Consider the following 20,502-nt stretch of genomic DNA (forward strand, 5'->3'; position numbering starts at 1 on the left):
ATAGTTTGGGTGAATTTTTAACATCGCGAATTATTCAGGGGCACGATCATATAGTGGTCATAATTCAAGGGTAAAAATATAATTTATTCAATATTCAATAAGCACTTGAATAGTAAATGGAGAAAAAAAAATATAAACATCTATTTATTTTACATACCTATTATAAATTAACTCAGGAAAATAGTTTCAAGTGGCAATCTGACATGTAATGAAGGAAGATAATTTTAAATTAGTGCAAGTGATTAGGAACTTTTTAATTTTATTATTATATATTTAATGGTTTTTTTTTTCCAGCTGATTATTATAAAATAATGATCGGCCAATGGGAAGAGGAATTGTTTCAAGGATTGCAATCATATCATGTCATATCATTATAACAGTAATAATTAACAACTAATTGGCAGAGGAAAACTGAACAAAATGTGGGTTTAAAATGAAATTAGAGATACTACGGAGGATCTCATTGCAAAAGGAAAAGCCCCCAAATTTGTTGTCGTCTCCGTGCTCGCTCACTGACTCACAGTCTTATATTAGGGTTTTCATCTCAATGTGGCTGGGGACAGCTACTCCAGTGTGCTTAGGCCAACGCTGTCGTCTTCCCTTACTCCTCTCCGACGCGTAAGTGCTATCTTTCTCTCTCACTCCTTTCTTTCTATTATGCTGTTTATGATTTTGAGTTATGTCGATTAAAGCTGTTCCTTCCCTTCGAGTTTTGTACTGATTTCACCTGTTTTTTCATTATTTTTTTCCTGAAAAAAAAACAGAATTGTGGGTGTTATTTCGAAGTATGTGTCCGAAATATTTAGTTTGTTTATATTATATTGAAATATACGAGAACTATTGCTTTGAATTTTGGTTTCGAAGACTCTTCATGTTTCGGGTATAACAGTAGTAAGCCAAAAAAAAAATAAAAAAAATCGCTGACACTTGTGTTTCTTGTTTATTTGGCTTCTTGATCATAAGGGCATGTTACCTGTGGATACGATGCTGTAAATTTTGCTTATTTGCTTCCGTTGGGGTGTTGTTATTTTTTTTCCCTTTCAGTATAAAATCTTTCTGTTTTGTTTTCATGGTAGGTTTTTGCAAGATAAATTTTAATAAAATAGGAAATTTATCCCTGCGTACTATTTGTTTTTGCATGATATCATATTTTGCCCCAAATGTGTCATAAGTAAACTAGAGAAAACCAAAAATGATACTAAGATAAAGTAGAACCCTCCTTGAAATCTTCCACCTCAACTTCATTCGTCTCTCATTGACCAAATCAACTCATACTAAACAGCTTGCCTGTCCATCCCCAGCGAACTCAGCCCACCTCTTATGTGTCTGCATCATCTATTCCTCTCCCACCAGCAAGACACCTGAGTCGTGGCTTTTTCCAAACCTCAACTCCTCTGACTTCCATGTCCCCCACGAATTCGACCTTTAGGTCAGCAATAAGTTCCCTTACTCGACCTGTTTATTGGTTCTTCGAATCTACTCAAACTGACCCACGTTTTAGATATTCCATGGCCTCCTTCTAGAAGATACTCATTGTGATGGAAGTCACTAAACATTGATCTCTTCTTGGAAGTTCTCCATGAGATGGGATGTCGATGTTTGGTGAGCAACAAGACTTTTAGGATCGCATTGAAGACCTTAGCTGGGCGAGGAGGTCGAAAAAAAGTGCTGAGCTTTTCCACATCATGAAAGATTATGGGTTTTAGGACTTTGAAGGAAGTAGTTGAGAGACTATGTGGGAGTAAACTTGTGGATGAAGCTAAATTTTTGGTTTTCAAATTGAAAGATTGGATTAAGCTTGATGGGGTTACGTATAAGTTTTTGATCAAGGGGTTTTGCAATGTGGGTAATTTGATTGAGGTTTCAAAGATGTGGAATTTGAAGATGAATGAAGGGCTTGAGCTGGAAAACGATCCTGTTGAGAAAATGATGGAGACCGTTTTCAAGATGGATCAATTTGATGAGGCAATAAAGCTTTTACAAGCAATGAGGTCTAAGAGGATGGAAGATTTGTGGATCTCTTATAGTTTTGTGATATATTGGATGTGCAGAAGGGACAAGGCTTCTCAAGCTAATAACTTAGACTTTGGGGTCACTGGTATTCTGGGTTTTACCAAGAGGTTGAGTGAGTATAGCTTATAAGGTCATGGAAGGGATTGAGAAATTGGATGTTAGTGGGTGACATGGTTTGAATAAGGGTTTTTGAGATTGAGAAGAGCAAGTGAAGCCACTCGGATATTTCAAGAGATTACATAGAGGTTGCGAGCCTAATATGCATATGTATATCATGTGGGAAAATGAGGGAAGAAAGGATCATATCCTCTTGTGAATTTTGATACGATTTTTGTTGGTGCTTTTGGTTTGGTTAGGTTGGGAAGTAATTGGAAGAGAGCGACAAATATGTTATAATGAAGTAAGGGTGTTCGTAGTGTTTGTGGTATAATTTAGAGCCTTTTTATGGATTGTGTTGTATATTTATGCGGATTGAGTCCTTTCTCAAACCGCGCGATTTAAATCTGACTTCAATCTGCATTGAGTCATGGGCTCACCTTTAAGGCAGTGGAACATCCGTGCGGCACATTGACTCCTCTGAGCTAAGGTCATCCTTCCATCCTTTCGAGTGACAAGGAGCACATTTTTTGCGCAACGTGTGCCTTGTGCACACTTCTGTTCGTTGAACAACTTTGTTCGTTGAACAACTTCCACTGAGTTATGCTGACAAGCATCTATGAGTGCATTCATGCATCAAGGCTCTCTACCCGAGATTCTCAAACTGTCCATAGGTTCCCACTATGGAAAGACAAATCCCAACACCGATGCTCGCCCAAGCACGCACAAGCTAGGTAGTATGTGTGGCCAAGTGCCAACACCAAGCTGACATGCCAATGCCCTTCGTCATGCCCCATTCGATACTATCTAAATAGCTCCTCTTGTGGCCCAAGGACTTTCATACGCCCATGGCTCAATCCTCAAGGCACCATGTTTCCTCGCATGTCAACATGCCCTCGAGAGTATTCGCCTAACTAGTAGCATACATCGGACCTCTATCCCTCTCAAGCATGGTGCAACCTTCCTATGCGTGCGTGCCAACAAGTCCCACGAATGACTACCAATGTCATCTCTTGTTGAGACTCGTGGCCATTGCGCACCACGTCTCTCGGAGGTCTAGGCCACATTTCATGCAAACGGCATCCCGACAAGCCAAGGAGAACGTACCTCTGAACCTCAAACATCATGCTTCAATGCTTTACCAGGTCGGTCTCGTAATGTCCTTGAGTATTCCTACTTATGAACACATATGAGTCTTGATCTTCATATGTCCGCCCTACTAGCTCTCATGGACAGTAATAGCTCACTTAGTGCTCATGTGTCAGGGGTGGTGGAGAGCTGACACTTGGTCCTCCCCCTTCACTAAGCATTATGAGCTTTTAGCATTATGAGCTTTTAGCTTTCTTACCACCATCATATATGATTTTGGCTCTATGAGCTTTTAGCTTTCGTACCACCATCATATATGATTTTGGCCTGGAGACATATGGTTATCACCACATACTAATTTTTCGAATCTCCAAAATTCAATCGCACTTTTACGTCCATTGACCCTTAAATATGAGAAGTCCATTCCTCATACTTTTCCGAGCAATATTAAAGATACTTACAAAAATGTCACTCCGTGCCAACTAGGCATGCACATCAGCATGCGTATCTACATGGGTGGGTGTAAGTACTCTCTAGGTCGACACGTTACAAGCTAGGTGGGTGTAAGTAGTGCAGTGTTGTTCAAATTTCATTGATAAATGTTCAAACCACAGTTCGCAAACCATCCCGCATTGTGCGGTTTGAGAACAATACAACCCAACAGCGAAGAATTCAAGACCATATGGTGTGGTGCAGGCTATTTCAGTGATTCAACTGATTTTTTAAACACCCCTAGAAGAGAGGAGTAGAGGTATTTAGAATTGATTATAGTAAGTTTTTTGCTCTATTACTCAAATGAGGAAGGGTGGAGGTGGGATACAAGGGAGGTTGGTTTGGTTGATTTGGGTGATATATTCCTGAGTTACGGGGAAAACATGGCTAATTGGGATAGAAGTAGAAACAATGAGTCATGACATAAGAGATCTTTCTATGGCTCAATGAATCGCATTGAAGAGATATATATATATATATCTTTTTTATAAAAAGTATGTAGATAACGAAAATTATTACTTTTAACGGATTGTTTCATTAATTTTGATGGAATATTTTAAATATTTAACGGAATATTCCTTTAAAACTAATTAAAATAGATATTTATTAATTATATTAATATAAATTCAAATGTTCTAAAATATCATTATTATAATAATATTTAATATAAAATTACATATATAATAATTATATTTATATAAATTCAAATATTATAAAATATTATTATTATTATAATAATATATAATACAAGACTAGATGTTTAATAATTATATTAATGTAAATTTAAATGTTATAAATATTATTTTGATAATAATATATAATTCTAAATTTTTTACTTATTATATTAATATGAATTCAAATATTATAAAATATTATTATTATAATACTATTTAATATAAAATTAGATATTTAATACTTATATTAAAATAAATTTAAATATATAATACATAATCTTAATTTTTATTAAAAAAAATTATAATTTATGTTTAAAAATGTTATCATATTATATATATTTAAAAATATCATACGCAATATTTTAATTTAATTTTTCATTTAATATGTTTATGTTATTCTTTTATATATAATATTTTTTATTTATTTGAAATTTATACGATAGTGATATAAATTTAATAAATATAATTGAAAAATTCTATAAGTAAAACTAAGTAAACAACGTCCATTGCACTGCTTGTATCTAGTATATATTTATTTATGAGAAATGTTAGAGATAATTTGTTTTATCTTTGCCCATTTTGAGTTCTCCTTCCCTCCATTGGTAAAGTGAGAGATTTTGAAAACATTCTGTAGAATGTTGTTTTCTTGTGAGTAATGCAGTTTACAAACTCCCAAAGTCTGATGGACTTTGTAGAAGTCATAGCAGGTCAAAAAGGTGTTCAATAATATTGGCTTTTACAATTATTTCACTTATTATGTCTTTGTTTATTTTTTATAAAGAAGAACTGTGGCCTTGTGTGTGTTATTTTGAATAATGTGTTAAACATTTAGTTCATTGTACTATCTTGTAATATATGAGAAATACGTTTTTAAGTTTGTTCTGAAAAATCCTTCCTCTTTTGGGACCAACAGTAGTTAACAAAGGAGAATAATCATAGCTAATTGCATGGTCATGATGAAAAATGAATATGATGTTGTAAGACTTGTTTTGTTGTGTTTGTATTTATTTATTTATTTTATTTGGGTGGTCGGTATCATATCTTATTAATTTGTTTTTTCATTGTAGGTTGTTATTGGCCAGTATTTAACATTCAGAGAATGTCAAATTTGTTGAAGCTGTTTCGGAAGCTTGTGCAGTGTTTTTAACATGTGCTAGTAGTGTCATGAGTAAATGTTGAGCACTCAAAAACTGGAATTGCCCCTTTTATGTGTAAAGTAATTTGAAGTAGCTCAAGGTCCTAATTTTTTTGATGCTTGGGTCATAAATGTATTGCTCTTTATGTATAGTTTGGTTGTAGCAAGATGCACTTAGCATAAGCAGCAAGAATAATTTTTCTGTAGAATGCTGCCTTCTTGTATGTAATGCAGTCTACAGAGGCTGTTTTCTGGTGGACTTTGTAGAGGTCTAAAGCAGGTGGAAAAGACCTTGGTGAGTTTTATAAAACATAGCTAAAACGGGGTCGCTTTGTTGTGTGGCTGCAAGGCCACATGGATCTCATACAGCCAGTAGGGACTGGTCAATGGGTCCACACGAGCCTTACTGGCGAACTAATACAAGCTTCTCCCCGCCCCCATCAAGATGGGATTTCCAGTTCCAATCTGAAGGACTACAACATGGTTCACATGATGGAAATCAACAGTATGGGTCCTCTTCGTCATCAAACAGTAAAGAAAGTAGGAGCTGGTTGAGAGGCAACCAGCTTTATAGTCACCAGTACGCATCTGATGGTACTGGAATGTTTTTGAGTAGTTCATCTGACCTTTCTCAGGGTCCTCAATGGACGCCTCCTGCAATACAGGAAATCAGAGTTGATGATTTTGAATCTGCCTCTGCAAGAAGAGGTAATCCAATTAGCCGGGCATTATTTTATCTTAATATTACAAATTGAGGATTAATGATTCTAAAAATCTGAGTACGTATAATATTTCTGAGGCCTTTATGATTTATTACTTTGTGATCTTGGGTTTGGAATAGATAAACTTGGCATTTTATTTGTCAGAAAGTCAAGCAGTCATTTTTTGGCCCAAAAGTTTTGATGAGTATGAATTCGGTCTATATATGTCAAATATAATGTTTATGTTCATGTGAAAGCAATATGCCTGCTTGCATTCTTGAATCTTTTCATAGATGAAATTGTGTAAGTTTAATCGTTTTGTTATAATTTGAAAAAAAATATTGGATACAAATGAATGTGACATTGTTTCACTAAATGTATGAACGCATACCCAAAGCCCAAGAGGCTGCCAGATTGGCAGTGACCAGTGAACATACTCTGTTTTTGGAAAGATTGCATGTTACCATGTTGATCTGTTGAGGGTAAAGAGTACAGCAAAATTCTGTCCTAGGGATTTCAAATGTTCCATATGATTTTCATCTTCCAAGATTTACATTTTCTACCTATAAGATGTATTATGGTTTTGCTTTGCGTCCACTATGCAGCTTACATGCTCTATCTATGAGTTAGATGTCATCTTGATAATGAGTTAGCTATTTGTTCCTTTATATAAATAAGTTTTTTTGGAGACTGACTGGATAATGACAGTTAAATTTGAACATACCGTAGAAAATCCAGACAAATCTTGTTCCAATTTCTCATTCAACATTATATGCCTAAATTATAGAGAAGTCGTTATTTTGTTTAGATAATGAAAATCTAAACCCTATTGATTGCCAATCCTGTTCTTGTTTTTTTTTTTTTTTTTAAATTTTTTTTCCCCCACACAATTGTCATTGTTGCTACTACTATTCACACTATCCTATTTTACTTAAAAAAAATTGTCTCTTTCTAATTTGCTAGGTATGGCTTTGGGTGCATCATCATTTAGACCTACCATGGAGGTACTTCATCATACTAAAACTCTTTTGGATCAAATCCACTGTTAATCTTTCCATTGGACATAATGTTATACTGTTACAATTTTTCAGGGAACATCAGAAAATCAAGATAGTGGGGGCTCCACCTCGTTCCGTTCAGACAGCAGCGAGTCTGAACCCAAGTCACGCTCATCCTCACATCGCACCTTTTCAGGGCGTCGATCTTTTATGTCTAAACCTGTTCATCCCTTGTCCTTCCCCAGACAAGGAGAGGTTTCTGACTTCACTGCTGCTGGGTTGCCAGAGTTTGATTCTGCCACTCAAAGAGATGCCCAGAGCTGGAGCAGTGCTAGCAGCAGCATTGATTTTGCAGATGTTTCAGAAACATTTGAATCTGAAATGAGCAATCGGTCTTATAATTTGTCCGATGGTGTTAGATGTGGCTTGTGTGAAAGGTTTCTTACCCAGAGGTCCCCTTGGAGTTCTCGTAGGATTGTGAGAAGTGGAGACATGCCAGTTACTGGGGTCCTTTCTTGTTATCATGTTTTCCATGCAGAATGCTTGGAACAAACAACACCCAAGGCCCGTAAAAATGATCCGCCCTGCCCCCTGTGCCTGAAATTGGAGGAGGAAAACTGCCCTGAACAGAGAAGCTGTTCAAGATCAAGGGCTGGTTTTCTGAGGCTTAGATCCTCTAATGAGGATGGGCCATCAAGACATTGGGGCTGTGTGCAGGTGGGAGATTGTGTGGAAAGTGCTTTGCATGTGCCGCCGCGTAATGCTATGCTTTTACTTAACAGGAATCGGATTAAAAAGAATCTTTCCTTGAAGGGTAATTCGAGCAAAGAGTTTCCTGGAAAGTTAAGGAAAAGTGGGTCCTATTCTTCACAGCAACTCAGTGTAAGATCAATCGATCAGGGAGCTGTTGGGTGTTCAACATCAAAGGTTATAGCAGGGCCAAGCATGAAGAACTGAACTGAAGCAGTTATGTAGATAAAAGGGGAAAACATGAACATAACGCTGCTCTTCAAAAGCCATTTTTCTCATACACGTTAAAGTCTGCTTGCTTCCAAGTCTTCAGTGTAGATGAGTAAATTCTTTTTAGCAATGTGATTGGTTAACTTGGTTATGATGTACTTGTATAGATATATGATTGTGTTAACTGTGGGCTGCAAAGTAGACAGTTTTTACATTTTCAAAATGTTCGTTTGCCTTCGTTTCTTGCCTTTGTTGTTTTTTTTTCTTTACAGCTTCAGCCTTACATGTGCGGAGAATTACTACAATTAGGAGGGCATATTTTCCAAATATATTGTTTGCTAGGTACATCCCCCCCCCCCCCCCCCCCCCCCCCCCCCAATTTTCTAAATAGAATTTCCATAAAATTTTAAATTTTCTTTTTATTTTTCAATGAAAAATTACTCATCAATAAATATATATTTCATTAAAAAATAAACTATCATATTTTTTTTTTTCATTGGGCTAGTTTGACATGGTTTTTCAAAGCCCTTCCAAGACCTTGAACTATTTTTGAGTCTTCGGTTTTTTTTAAGAAAGAAAGTTAATATTTACCTCAAGGAAGCTCTTTATAAAGATAAAAAAAAAATAAAAAAAGTTATTTATTTGAGTTTAGATAAAATTCTATATTTATTATTATTCATATTCCATTAATAAAATTCATATTATATATTTATCACAATTAATAAAAATTAATAAACATAAATGTTCTTGTTATCATTTAAAAAGTTATAAATTATAATTCAAACATTATCTAAACTGCAAAACATTATAATTCAAAAATTCATATTCAAACATACTTTTACTTGTCTTATACTTTTACTTGTCTTATTGTACTAATGTCTAAAAGTAACTGCAAAACGAACCTATTTGGGAGAAAAAAACAGTTGTTGGAATTGATAGAGAGATTGTCTCTAACCAACCAGATTTGTTATCAACGAAAGTATAAACTTGGCTAATTGAAGAACAATCTAAATTATATATGGAAATTGACAAACAAGTAACGAATAATATAAAAAAAAGTAATGTTGAGCATCCTCATTATATATCTCAAATTGTATCATTATCTTTTTGTTTGAAAATTAGTAACACAACTTTAGCATCCATGCCTAGCTAAAAATAGAAAAAACAAAATTATAAACTCAATGTAAACTAAAAGAAATAGGGAAGATTCTTGCCGAATAACTAGTTATTTTGTTGTTGGTGCAAATAGAAAGATGGTCTTGCTGTATTTGTAGCCAACTAATATAAAAGTGAAAGAAAATGCTAAAGAATTACAGCACTAATCAATAACTAATAACTCAACCAATAATTAATAAAAAAATAGATATCATAATATGTTTGTATTATGAATAAATAAATATATAAGATAAATAATAATGATAATAATAAATTAGTAATTATAGAGTTCATATTATTACATATTAATGAGCAATAAATTAGAAACCTAACTTATAGTTATCTTTTTTAATTTTTTTAAAAGGAGATTAAAAAAAAACTAACTAGTCATCCACTAAAATTAAGAAATAGTTATCTCTCAAAATCTGTATTTTTTTAGCAACGACTAAGACATTTATCTTACAATAACTAATTTTAAAAAAATACAAAAAAAATTGACTATAACGTTCAAATGAATCTGATAAAATTAACTTTTGAAAAAAATAATATCGGTTGAAGAAAATAAAAAATTAAATGTCAAGGAAATGGAACAAAATATAACCAAAAAGAAAAAACAGAATTGAACAATATTGACGCGATTTTTCAGCAACAGTGAATTAATAAATTTGAGAAATAAGAATTAGGCTTTATGTTAAATCGAATAATAGTAATAGTAAGAACACCATGAATTTAGTGTGGTTCAGTGTTTAGAATTCACCTAGTCCATGAGTCTCTATTATAGCTTTTTGTCTTCGAGGAAATTGTTTATGACAATTTCGGCAGAATTTTTGCATACAAGAATTCGATCATTTGATATGTCCATTCCCCCTCTATTTATAGCGGTTCATGAGACAGATTTGAGAACCGTTTGATACATTGTAATGTACAAGTTTGAGTTATTTCTCAAACATATAATTGAATACACTTAAAGGCATAAACTGCCTGGCGTTATATGTTCACTAGGCAGGGGTTACAAGACAATAATTAAGCGTTTAAGTCTCCGAGTCTTCAGGAATTCAATTCTATGCATTCCACGCATTAGCAACGAGTTGAATGCATGCTACGCGATCTAGAGGTTTCTAGACTTCTACTAGCTCGATCATTAAGATGCTCGGGCTACTTGTTATACGACCTGAAGATACGTTGGGCGATCTCCTTATTATCTGGTCAGATAGTCTTTAATCGAGCTACTAGTTTAGGGAGCTTGTATCGCATTCTCAGAGCTATGAAGAACTTCTTTAAATGCTTGACACCTGCACCACGAACATGACACGTCAGCTAGTGATTTTCAGGTACAACATTTGCCCCAAGCCTTTTGCTAGTGTATGACGTCACCCCTACTCCTGACAAACACAGTAGAGGCTTTTCCACTTTTGCTATGAGAAACGTGCCTACCTACCATCTCGAGTACTGGACATGTGTCTTATTTTTATAGGCATCTGTTCGAGTTCCCGAGTACAATGATAGTTGTCATATCACCTTTTTTCTGCTGTTTTGTCTATTTAATTTTGGCCATTCGATATGAAATTATCTCGATCGAACGACCCCAGATCTCCCTTTGGATTCCCCTATATATACGCCTTCTCTTCAACCCCAATATTACCTTTTTCGATTTTCCTTTACAAACTTTCTCTCTAATTCTCTCTTTCTCTATAGAAGCCCTCAAGAAGCCATTCTCTGTATTTAGTATCTCCAATCCTTCGATTCTTCAAGTCTAAATCTCAACTACAACCTTCAACAACTGTAAGTTTTCACGATTCATTAAAAAAAATTATTTCGAGCGATTTTTTTCTTTGGATTCCTGCGTATTATGAGTTTTTCACATACTTTTCTTTTCTGAGAGTATGGCTTGGACTCGTAATGCATAGGAATACTTTTCGGGGTGATTTTGAGGAAGCACTTAGGTTAGACTTCGAGGCCTTTTATGGGTCTTTAGGCTTTGATTACGGAAAATATGAGTGATCTTTTCAGGAAAATTTGGGTTCTGAACCCAGAAAATATGTAGCTTAGAGGTTACGCAAAATGAGCGATGTGGATACCAAAAATTCGACGCGTGCCCGAGACGGCCTCCTTGTTACCAATACCCCACAAGGTCAAATAGTGAGACTCTTCCTTCCTTCAACTTTGGATACCTTTTTCATGAAGTCCCAGACGAGACCACCTAGCAAGACCCATGTATCGCACCAAGTAGGCGCCTCACGCCCAAGAGGGGCCGCGCCTCGCGGGACAGCTACCGCGCACCAAGTAGGCGCCTCGTGCCTCACGAGACCTGCATCTTGCGCTCAATTGATGCCTCGCGCCCGCCTCGTGCCGAGGGTGGCGTGACAGTATATGTGATTTTGAGGAAGCAATTAGGTTAGACTTCGAGGCCTTTTCTAGGTTTTTAGGCTTTGATTAGGGAAAATATGAGTGATATTTTGGGAAAATTTTGGGTTCTGAACCCAGAAAATACGCAGCCCTTGTATAACCATCACCAGGCCTCATAATCTGCCTTGAATGTAAATCTGCTGATTGATTCTGCAGTCAATAACTTGACCCATTAAACTTGACGAGCATATCAAGAGCTTTCCCCCACGGGATAAATCTTACCACACCACAATCATAAACCATTTGCAGTGCTAGAAACATGCCCATGGCATTCATACACTATTCATATTCCCTGCTCTTCCAGTATTCCCACCATGCTTCCAACTCCAGCATGCAAATATCACATTTAAATAGATTCATAGAGCAGGCAATCATATGATCACATTCATATACATATATTCACGAAGCATATAATCATATAATCAAGAGCCAAGCTCTATCAGAATCTCATGCTCCCTAATACAATGTGCAGGTAAAGCATTTACATTCTATTTAAGCAGCTATGCACATAACTACAGAAATAGTTACCATTCCATGAGTGAAGCTATCTTCAGTGATGAGTGTACATGCCCAGCTTGTCTTCAGGAACCATAAACCTTGGCTCGCTCTGATACCAAGTTGTAACGCCCTAAACTTCAGGGACCGTTACGGTGTGCCTTGTAAACAGTGCTAAACTCGCTAATCGAGTCATTTGGCCAAAATCGTGTACTAAGTATGATTAGCGGTTTAGGGATTAAATTTTTTGGTTAAGATGTAACGTTTCATTAGAACGTTTAATATATATGTTGGGATCCCAAAATTATAATTTCAGAGTCTACTACAAGAAAATATTTACAACAGGCCGTTCTATGCGGAAAAACAGGGTTTAACCCTAGTTCCCCTTTAAACCTCGACCATGGTGGACGAGCAGCTGCATATGTACACATCATCACCTAAGCTCTCCAACTCAAGGATGGTCCAACTTTCTTTTGCCTTTACCTGCACCACATAGCACCCATGAGCCGAAGCCCAGCAAGAAAACACAATAGAGCATGGTATAATATCAGCAATGATCATAATAATCATCCTGAACTCTTAGTCCAAACAAATAGGTTACAGTCGCAACAGTTACAAATATGGGGACAGCACCCTTTAGCCATGTGATGATAGGATCACCAGGGCTTAACAAATAAGTAAGCATCTCACTAGATTTAGCAGGATAGGTGCATGGTGATTAGTCACCAACATAACCTTCCTCCTGACTCTAGAGTCATAACTATGGAACAACGTTCCCTAGCCATGTGACAAACAGTCACCGGGGCCATATGACCTGGCTCTGAATAACTAGTCTCAGACTATCCAAGCACTTATAATTTTCATTGACCTTCCGTTCGGTCCAGCATTAATACCCCATATGAGTCATTCAATGCTGATATCGATTAGATCTAATCTTCATTTGGCTCGGCGTTCGTGATGCTATGCCATTTCTGACTATTAGGTGAGTAAAACACGACCAGTGTTCAACCCATTGTGAACTTGACTAATAAATCACAGCTTCACTGATGTATCTAACACCATTGCCGAATCTGTAACGACCCAAAATCGCTAATAAGGCTTAAGGGCCTTGATTAGTGTGCCAGGAGGGCATGTTGGGATTTATGTGTGATTTTATGATTTAAAGCATGTTATATGACTAATTGAACATTCGAGATGCATGACTACGTGGTTAGTATGTATGTTAGGTGAAATAAATATGCATGTGGACCCCGTTTGCATGATAGGGGTAAATTGGTAATTTTAGCCCGCCGAGGGCATATATGTGATAATTGTATCCTGTGAATTGTACCACGTGAGTGTGGTGTTATTATTGTGATGCACGTGCCGAGACGGTCCTAGAGAGCTAGTTTACTTAAAAGTCACAACGGGATTTTATACCCGGCTCGGGAGGAGCCTAGGGGTACCTTGGGAATTGTTATGGTTAAATTGAGATTTAGCGGGTAATGGTTATTGGTGATTGAGTAACCTGGGTAACCATTAGTTACTGCTGAGAGTAACAAGTTTAGGTGAAAGAAATGGTAGAATTGCAATATAGGAGAAAGGACTAGAGTGCTCTTGAGGTTTAGTTAGCAAAGGGTTTTGATGAAGGGGTAAAATGGTCATTTGGCTGGGAATTAGATATGTTGCAGCTGGGTAATAAGGGGTACACGGTTTGGGGCTTGGTCATATGTTGGTTTTGATATAATTGGAAGAGAAGAAAAGCTAGAAGGAAAGCTAGGGCAATGAGAAGAAGAAGAAGAAGAAGAAGAGGAGTGATGGAGCTGAAATTGGAGACTTAGGAGATGAAGGAAGCTTAGGGTTGGATTCTTCATTCAAGGTAAGGATTCTATGTGATTTAAGGCTTGTTTCTGTTATGGTTTGAGGAATTTAAGCATGGTTTGAGTTTGAGTTTTGGGTTTTTTATTTTCTGAAATTGAAATCAAAGATGTGGATTTTGGGGATTTGATTTTTGTGTTTGGGTTTCTTTGATGATGTTTCTGAGTTGTTAGATGGTCTAAGTGGGGTTTTGATTTGGTTTTGGGGCTTGGGTACCTGCTTGGGATGATTTGGAATGGTGTTAGCTCGGGGAAAATGCAGGGAAAAACCCAGAAATCTGGGTTTCGCGTAGGAGCGCCGCGGCCCTGTTCTTGGGCGCCGCGGCGCGAGGCTATTTCTGGGCAGGGGGAGGCTTCTGACTTGCTGGGCGCCGTGGCCCTCTTGGGTAGCGCCGCGGCGCTAGGCCATTTTCAGGACTTGAAATTTTGCATTTTTGAGCTTTTACTCCGGGGGTTCGGGGGATGTTTCCAATGTATTGTTTTAGGGAATTAGAGGTCCCGAGAGTGCGGGATTGGTCCCGGGAAGTGGTTTTGGGTTGGTTAGTATTAAAAAGTGTTTTATGTGTGTTGTGACTAGGATTACGGAGAGACTCGTGCTTGAGGACCGTGCTTATGGCCTTGGTGCATCGGAAAGCTCGGAATACAGGTAAGAAAACTATAACACCCGTAGGATGGGGCATGGGCCCATAGTGTGATTGCGGGGCACGGCCCTATATTGCATGTTGCATGATGAGATGATTGCAGGGCATGGTCCTATATTGCATTACATGTTAGGGTGCAGATTTAAATGAATTGGTATTTGTTTGAATGTTATTTTGAGATATACTATATGTGTGATTATAGTGAGATGAACGGCTATGGCCGAGGGCGGCAAGGCCGAGAACGGCAGCGGGGCCGGAAGTAACACTTAGCACATGGGATGCTTATAGTCAGGGTAGGACCCAGAGGATACATGTGAGATCCTTACGGTGAGGACCGAGACCCCAGGCTGTGGTAAGGGTGCTGGGGTGGCATGGTCGTGTTTGCTTAGTCTAATGGTTGACTTGTTTATCTGTGGACTATCTGATATGATTAACTGTATATTTTGCATATGTTATGAACTGCATGAGTTTTCTTGCTGGGCTTCGGCTCACGGGTGCTCTGTGTTGCAGGTAAGGGCATAGATTGAGTCAACCAACCATGAGTACGGAGAGCGTGAAGCGACGCGTACATGTTTGGCCTGCCCGACTGCTTTGGTTGGGGGTTTATTCGAAAATGGCTGTAATAATCTATGATTTTTAGAACTGATCAACTGTAAACTTATTTTAAGATGTAAATAGTTTTCAAACCTTATTTTGGGATCCCAAATGTTTAATACTAGAAGTTTTAATGAAACGACGCATTTTCAAAGATTATAGCCTTAACTTTTTATTAGTCACACTTTTGTTTTAAAAACCTCGGTTAGCGAGTTCATTGCACTGTTTTGTCTTAAAACTCACTTGGTAACGGCTCTAAGGTAGTTGGGCGTTACAAAATCTGATTAATAAGTCAGTTCCATACACAAGTAAGCCATGCCACCAAACATATATCACATGTCCAATATCCATAACAAGGTATTCATCATGCTTACCTAACAAGTACTAGTACAATTAGGACTATGCACAAACACAGAGGCTCAAGCTCTGAACAAAATAATACTCAATGTGTAAAGCATGTCCTATTCACATGTTTCTTGTGCATCATATGCATTATATTCAACAATCCAACATGCACCAATAATAGCCATGCCTGTCACGTTTAATAATCAACCAACATGCATCAAGAATAGCCATGCATGTCACATATACACAGGGTGCAGTTTTCTTACCTCAGATTCGAGCTAGAACCAATATAAGACCGACCCTTGAGAACGATCAACCTTTAAGCCATTAGCGGTCACCTAGCCATAGCCAAATATGGGATACCATCAATAAAATGATCAACATAGGTTTCCAAACCAATATCTAGCCTCCGGGACATCAATCCAAACTAATCCAAGTAGTAGGAACACTCCCGAGGCCTATAGTTAAGTTCCCGGGGTCAAAATGAGCAAACAGGGTGAAAATAGGGCAAGGGCTGCAGCCCTGGCACCTTGGGTCGCGGCCCCCAGAATTTTCTGAGCCAAGGGCTGCGTCGCCCCTCATCAAGGGCCGTGGCGCCCAGCAGGTTCACTTCCTCCACCTGCTTCTTCATGCAAGGGCTGCGACACCCCAAGAACAGGGCCGCGACCCCCATCTGGGCCATTCCCAAACTCGATTTTAACACTCCAAAGCCTCTAAAATCATACCTAAACATTCCCCAATCATCAAATCAAAGTTCCCAAGCTTCCCAATACTCCAAAACCCTCAAAACCCAAGATTTAAACCAATCAAAAACTCAACAATTCACAAAGTCCAATTCTAAGCTTAAAAACTTTAGAAACTCAAAAATTCAAACTTAGATTACCTTTGATGGGGTTGTTTTTCCGTCAAATCCTTTGGTTAAGAAGCTTATAATCTTTCCTAGGATCGCTATGCCTTGACCCTCGCTTGATTTCGACTCCTAGAACTCGAAATTCCTTTAAGAAAGCTTCGAACAGTAAAATAGGCTATCGGAAAGGGAGAGAGAGATTTTGTAACATACGTTCTTATCTGACAAGCTACTTCTAGCTTAAGTAACCTCAAATAAAACCTAAGGCTCGGGGTCCCGAAAACACCCCCGGGGACATTATAGTCAAAACTTCCAGAATTTCATCCTGATCTCAAATACTCCCAATTTATCATCAAATAAACATTTCTATTACCTCAAAATTGACCCTGTTATGACAAAACCGCTAACTCATAATCTATGATTGTCTCTTGCCGAATAGCTCGAATATATCTCCATAATAATAAAATCTCATTCACAAATTACAATATGCACCCAATTTACAAATATGCCCTTATCATTATAAATACCCCCATATGCATGCATTTATCATCATATAATAATATAATTCACATTAACACGCATATGATCATTTAATATCATAATAAATCAATTATGGCCCTCCCGACCTCCTAATCAAGGTCCTAACCCTTATTAGGAAATTCGGGGCATTACAATCTTGACAAAACCCGGCTGAAAATATCTGAGGAATCCTTCGCCACCGGAAAATGGAGGTGCGTCGAAAGTGCAGCAGTTCCATGGCAAGGAAGAAGAAGTATCTTCTCCGCTAATACCACCCTATATGGCTCCTCCCGGACCACCAATTTCTCCTTGCAAGAACTTAGAGACGTCGCCTCAGCCTAGGTCGTCCACGCTTCCCCGCTCGGGCCGATGTGGTCTTGACCCTTTAACTTTCCGTCTAGAGAGAAATACAAACCAGGTGCACTCGGTGAGCTCAAGTTATAGAACTCAAACCTATGAAAGAGAGATATATGAGCTATGCATAAACAACCAAAAGTTAGAAGAAGCAGTTAAAAAAATGCTGGAGGTAATCAAGTGCATAACACAAGCAAAGTTTGATGTACCTCCCACCATGCGCGCAGGGGAGGAACGGAGAAGGAAGGAAACAACCTTCCCCGTTGATGGTGGGAGGACCCAACTTTCAAGGATTAATCCACCACATTCGGAGCTCCCTGGATGTTTCATGCCAATGGTGTGGTCAAGAAGATGGGAGAAACTACATGGTGCAAACACCTTCGCCCCCAAGAAGACACTGATGGACAAGAGAGACACGTCCCAACAAAGAAAAGGTGTAGTAAAGGGAGAGAAGGTTCCTGCAAATTCTTTCATGAAGAAGAATAAAACACAAGCTCTGCCCGCCAACAACCTTCTGAACTCATTAAACAGAAGGAGGAGTGAGCTAGACATGAAAATGAAGGATCTTAGAAGCAAAATAGTAGCCGCGCCAGGAGGACAGCTAGGTGACAATGAATTTGACGAGAAATCTCCATTTTCATCATAGACCTAAGCAGAACCTCTCCCATCCCACTTCAAAGAACCACACATGACACCTTACGAAGGTATAACAGACCCAAAATGTCACTTGGATGCCTTTAATGACTTGATGAAATTGAAAGGAGTCTCTACGAAGGCTAGTTGCCAATGTTTTGCAATCACATTAAGAGGAGCCACCTACAGGTGGTTCAAAGAGCTAGGTCCAAGGACAATTTATCATGGAGGCAACTCGCAAGGGAATTCCATCGGCACCCACCACGAGCCTCGCCAATGTAAAGCAAGGTGAAAATGAAATTTTGAGAAAGTAGATTCAACGCTTCAACGCATAAGTAGTTAAAGTGGGAAAGTTTCCTAAGGACGAGCTAAAAGTGGCCATCACTGCAGGGGTACATCCGAAGAGCAGACTCTGGGATAGCATGATCAAGAGAGAGATAAAGGACCTAGGAGACTTCAATGAAAAGGCTCTAAAGTACATTCGAGTGGAAGATGGCCATGACCATTCGAGGATAGAAAGACTGGAGCTTCACTTTTAGCCACATTTCATAAACACCCGTGAAAAATCTAGGAAAATTAAAGAATGCTACAACATCCCATTATGAAGATGCACCAAGCTTTGAAATCTCATGATATCAATGGTTGCAAAGGGGAAGAGACCTATGATGTAACCCAAATAATTCCCACCAACATACACACCTGAGTGGGAATATCTAGTAAGGTTTTATATTTGATATAATGAATCAAAGAGGTTACCCTAGTTAGCCTCCTGATGTAGTAGTAAATCATCCCTAGCTAGCTTAGTATGTGTTAATCCAAAGAGGTCACCTTAGTTGACCTTATGATGAAATATGCGCATGGTCTCCATAAATGTCCATGCACTTTACTCATCATAAATGTAATATCAAGCATCTATCTTATTAGTTATGTCCTATGTATTCAAATCATTTAGTTCACTCATACATTGTCATTATCGATTGAAATTGTCAAAATGCACATGCGAGCAGAATAATGGAAGTCTTTGATGAGATGAATCCCACCAACCACCTGAGGGGCATAGCGCCAATAAAAAAAAAAAAAAGAGAGCCCATGGCGTCTATAAGGAGTAGCTACCATCATAGATGTCATAAGAGTATAAAAAAATGGAAGCTTCAAAAGTGGTACATTCGTACAAGGGTAGTCACCCTAAAGGATTACCACCCTACACGATGCCCCAGCCTCATGACCCTTGGCTCCGTGAGACACGCCTCAGCCTTATAGCCCTTGGCTCTACGAGATATGCATCAGCCCCATAGGCCTCATAGCCCTTGGCTCATAGAAAAAGAAGGGGAACCCCAAGAAGGGTCCTTAATATAAGTCTAGATCGACTAGCCAAAAATGGTCTCAAAGAAGACGCTTGCAAAAATAGTACTATGCCCAACAATGAGAAGTTTGCTTCTCGAAAGAAAATGAAACGTGAGCACGGAAGTTATAAAAGGATGGCAAAGAACCAAAGGGTTAACATTTCCTTATAAAAATAGTTAGGCGCACTAATAAGACAATAAGCACTGTGTCCAAGAGGACTTGCCAAAGTTCCTCACAAAAAAAGGGCTTCTCAAAGTCCCATACCAAAGAAAATAGGGCTTCTCAAAGTTCTAGACCAAAGAAAACAGGGCTTCTCAAAATCCCATACCAAAGAAAAAAGCAGGCTTCTCAAAGTCTCATACCAACAAGAGAAAGGGAAAGGGTTTTGCACTTCCGTTATACTTGGTTTACAAGAAAGCCCACACACACAAAAAAAAAAAACTATCTCACAAAGAACAACTACACTCCTCACGCGATGGTCACCCCCTCCATGTAAGACCGCACCTCGGGAAAAAGCATCCTTCTATGTAAAACCATTTTTTTGAAGCGCCCTTATACAAGGTCGTGTCTCACAACGCTTCTCAAGTCTGCCATGCGAGGTTCCTATGCGAGACCCTATTTTGATTGGTCTCGACTGGTGATCACATCACAAGACTCACATGCTTTGAGACCCATGTCGCGAGAGATACCCCATGCAAGAGGTACATTGCAAGGGACATCTACATGAGAGATAAACTACATGAAACCCCTATGCGAGGGGCTTATTCTAAGGGTCTACATGAGAACATACGAGGCCTCTTTTCTAGAAGTCGTAGGGTGTTACTGTTCATGTTGCAATACCTCACCTCAAAAGGTCATTGTGCGAGGCCATACCTCGAGAGCACACCTCACGAGACAGTTAGCGAGATGAACATCAATAACCTACCTAGGAAGAGCATGATAAGAGAGTCCACATCGAAATGCTTCTTATAAGGTTGTTGTCTCAAGGATGTCTCTGTTGAGGTTTTATGCCCTAACTAAAACCCAATTTCTTTGTAATATCATTTTATTATCAATAAAAGAATAGAAATCATTTTTTGACTTGGTTAATCACTTTGCTCACATGTTTTATTTTCATCATTATTTGTTTAATATAAACTTCTATTAAATCCCGAG

The 20,502-nt window shown here is 38.2% G+C and overlaps 2 protein-coding genes across 2 annotated transcripts; both read left to right on the forward strand.

Moving 5' to 3' along the window:
* The first annotated feature begins 451 nt into the window (after nucleotides 1-451).
* On the forward strand, nucleotides 452-8,396 carry LOC133823022 (uncharacterized). The gene is made up of 4 exons (XM_062255585.1): nucleotides 452-618; nucleotides 5,432-6,207; nucleotides 7,164-7,204; nucleotides 7,292-8,396. The coding sequence occupies exons 2-4, from the start codon at nucleotides 5,886-5,888 to the stop codon at nucleotides 8,153-8,155; spliced, it is 1,227 nt and encodes a 408-aa protein (XP_062111569.1). The 5' UTR covers nucleotides 452-618; nucleotides 5,432-5,885; the 3' UTR covers nucleotides 8,156-8,396.
* On the forward strand, nucleotides 636-4,291 carry LOC133823023 (putative pentatricopeptide repeat-containing protein At1g26500). Its single transcript, XM_062255586.1, has one exon. The coding sequence runs from the start codon at nucleotides 1,696-1,698 to the stop codon at nucleotides 2,140-2,142; it is 447 nt and encodes a 148-aa protein (XP_062111570.1). The 5' UTR covers nucleotides 636-1,695; the 3' UTR covers nucleotides 2,143-4,291.
* Nucleotides 8,397-20,502: the final 12,106 nt, after the last annotated feature.

The sequence above is a fragment of the Humulus lupulus genome, chromosome 3 (assembly GCF_963169125.1).
Source record: "Humulus lupulus chromosome 3, drHumLupu1.1, whole genome shotgun sequence".
In the NCBI taxonomy this organism is placed as follows: Eukaryota; Viridiplantae; Streptophyta; class Magnoliopsida; order Rosales; family Cannabaceae; genus Humulus; species Humulus lupulus.

Excerpts from the sequence above, each read along its gene's own strand:
- LOC133823022 (XM_062255585.1), top strand. The coding sequence starts at position 5,886 with ATGGGTCCACACGAGCCTTACTGGCGAACTAATACAAGCTTCTCCCCG. Across the intron at positions 6,208-7,163 it reads ATCTGCCTCTGCAAGAAGAG|GTATGGCTTTGGGTGCATCA; the intron begins GTAATCCAATTA and ends CTAATTTGCTAG. Across the intron at positions 7,205-7,291 it reads CATTTAGACCTACCATGGAG|GGAACATCAGAAAATCAAGA; the intron begins GTACTTCATCAT and ends ACAATTTTTCAG.
- LOC133823023 (XM_062255586.1), top strand. The coding sequence starts at position 1,696 with ATGGGTTTTAGGACTTTGAAGGAAGTAGTTGAGAGACTATGTGGGAGT.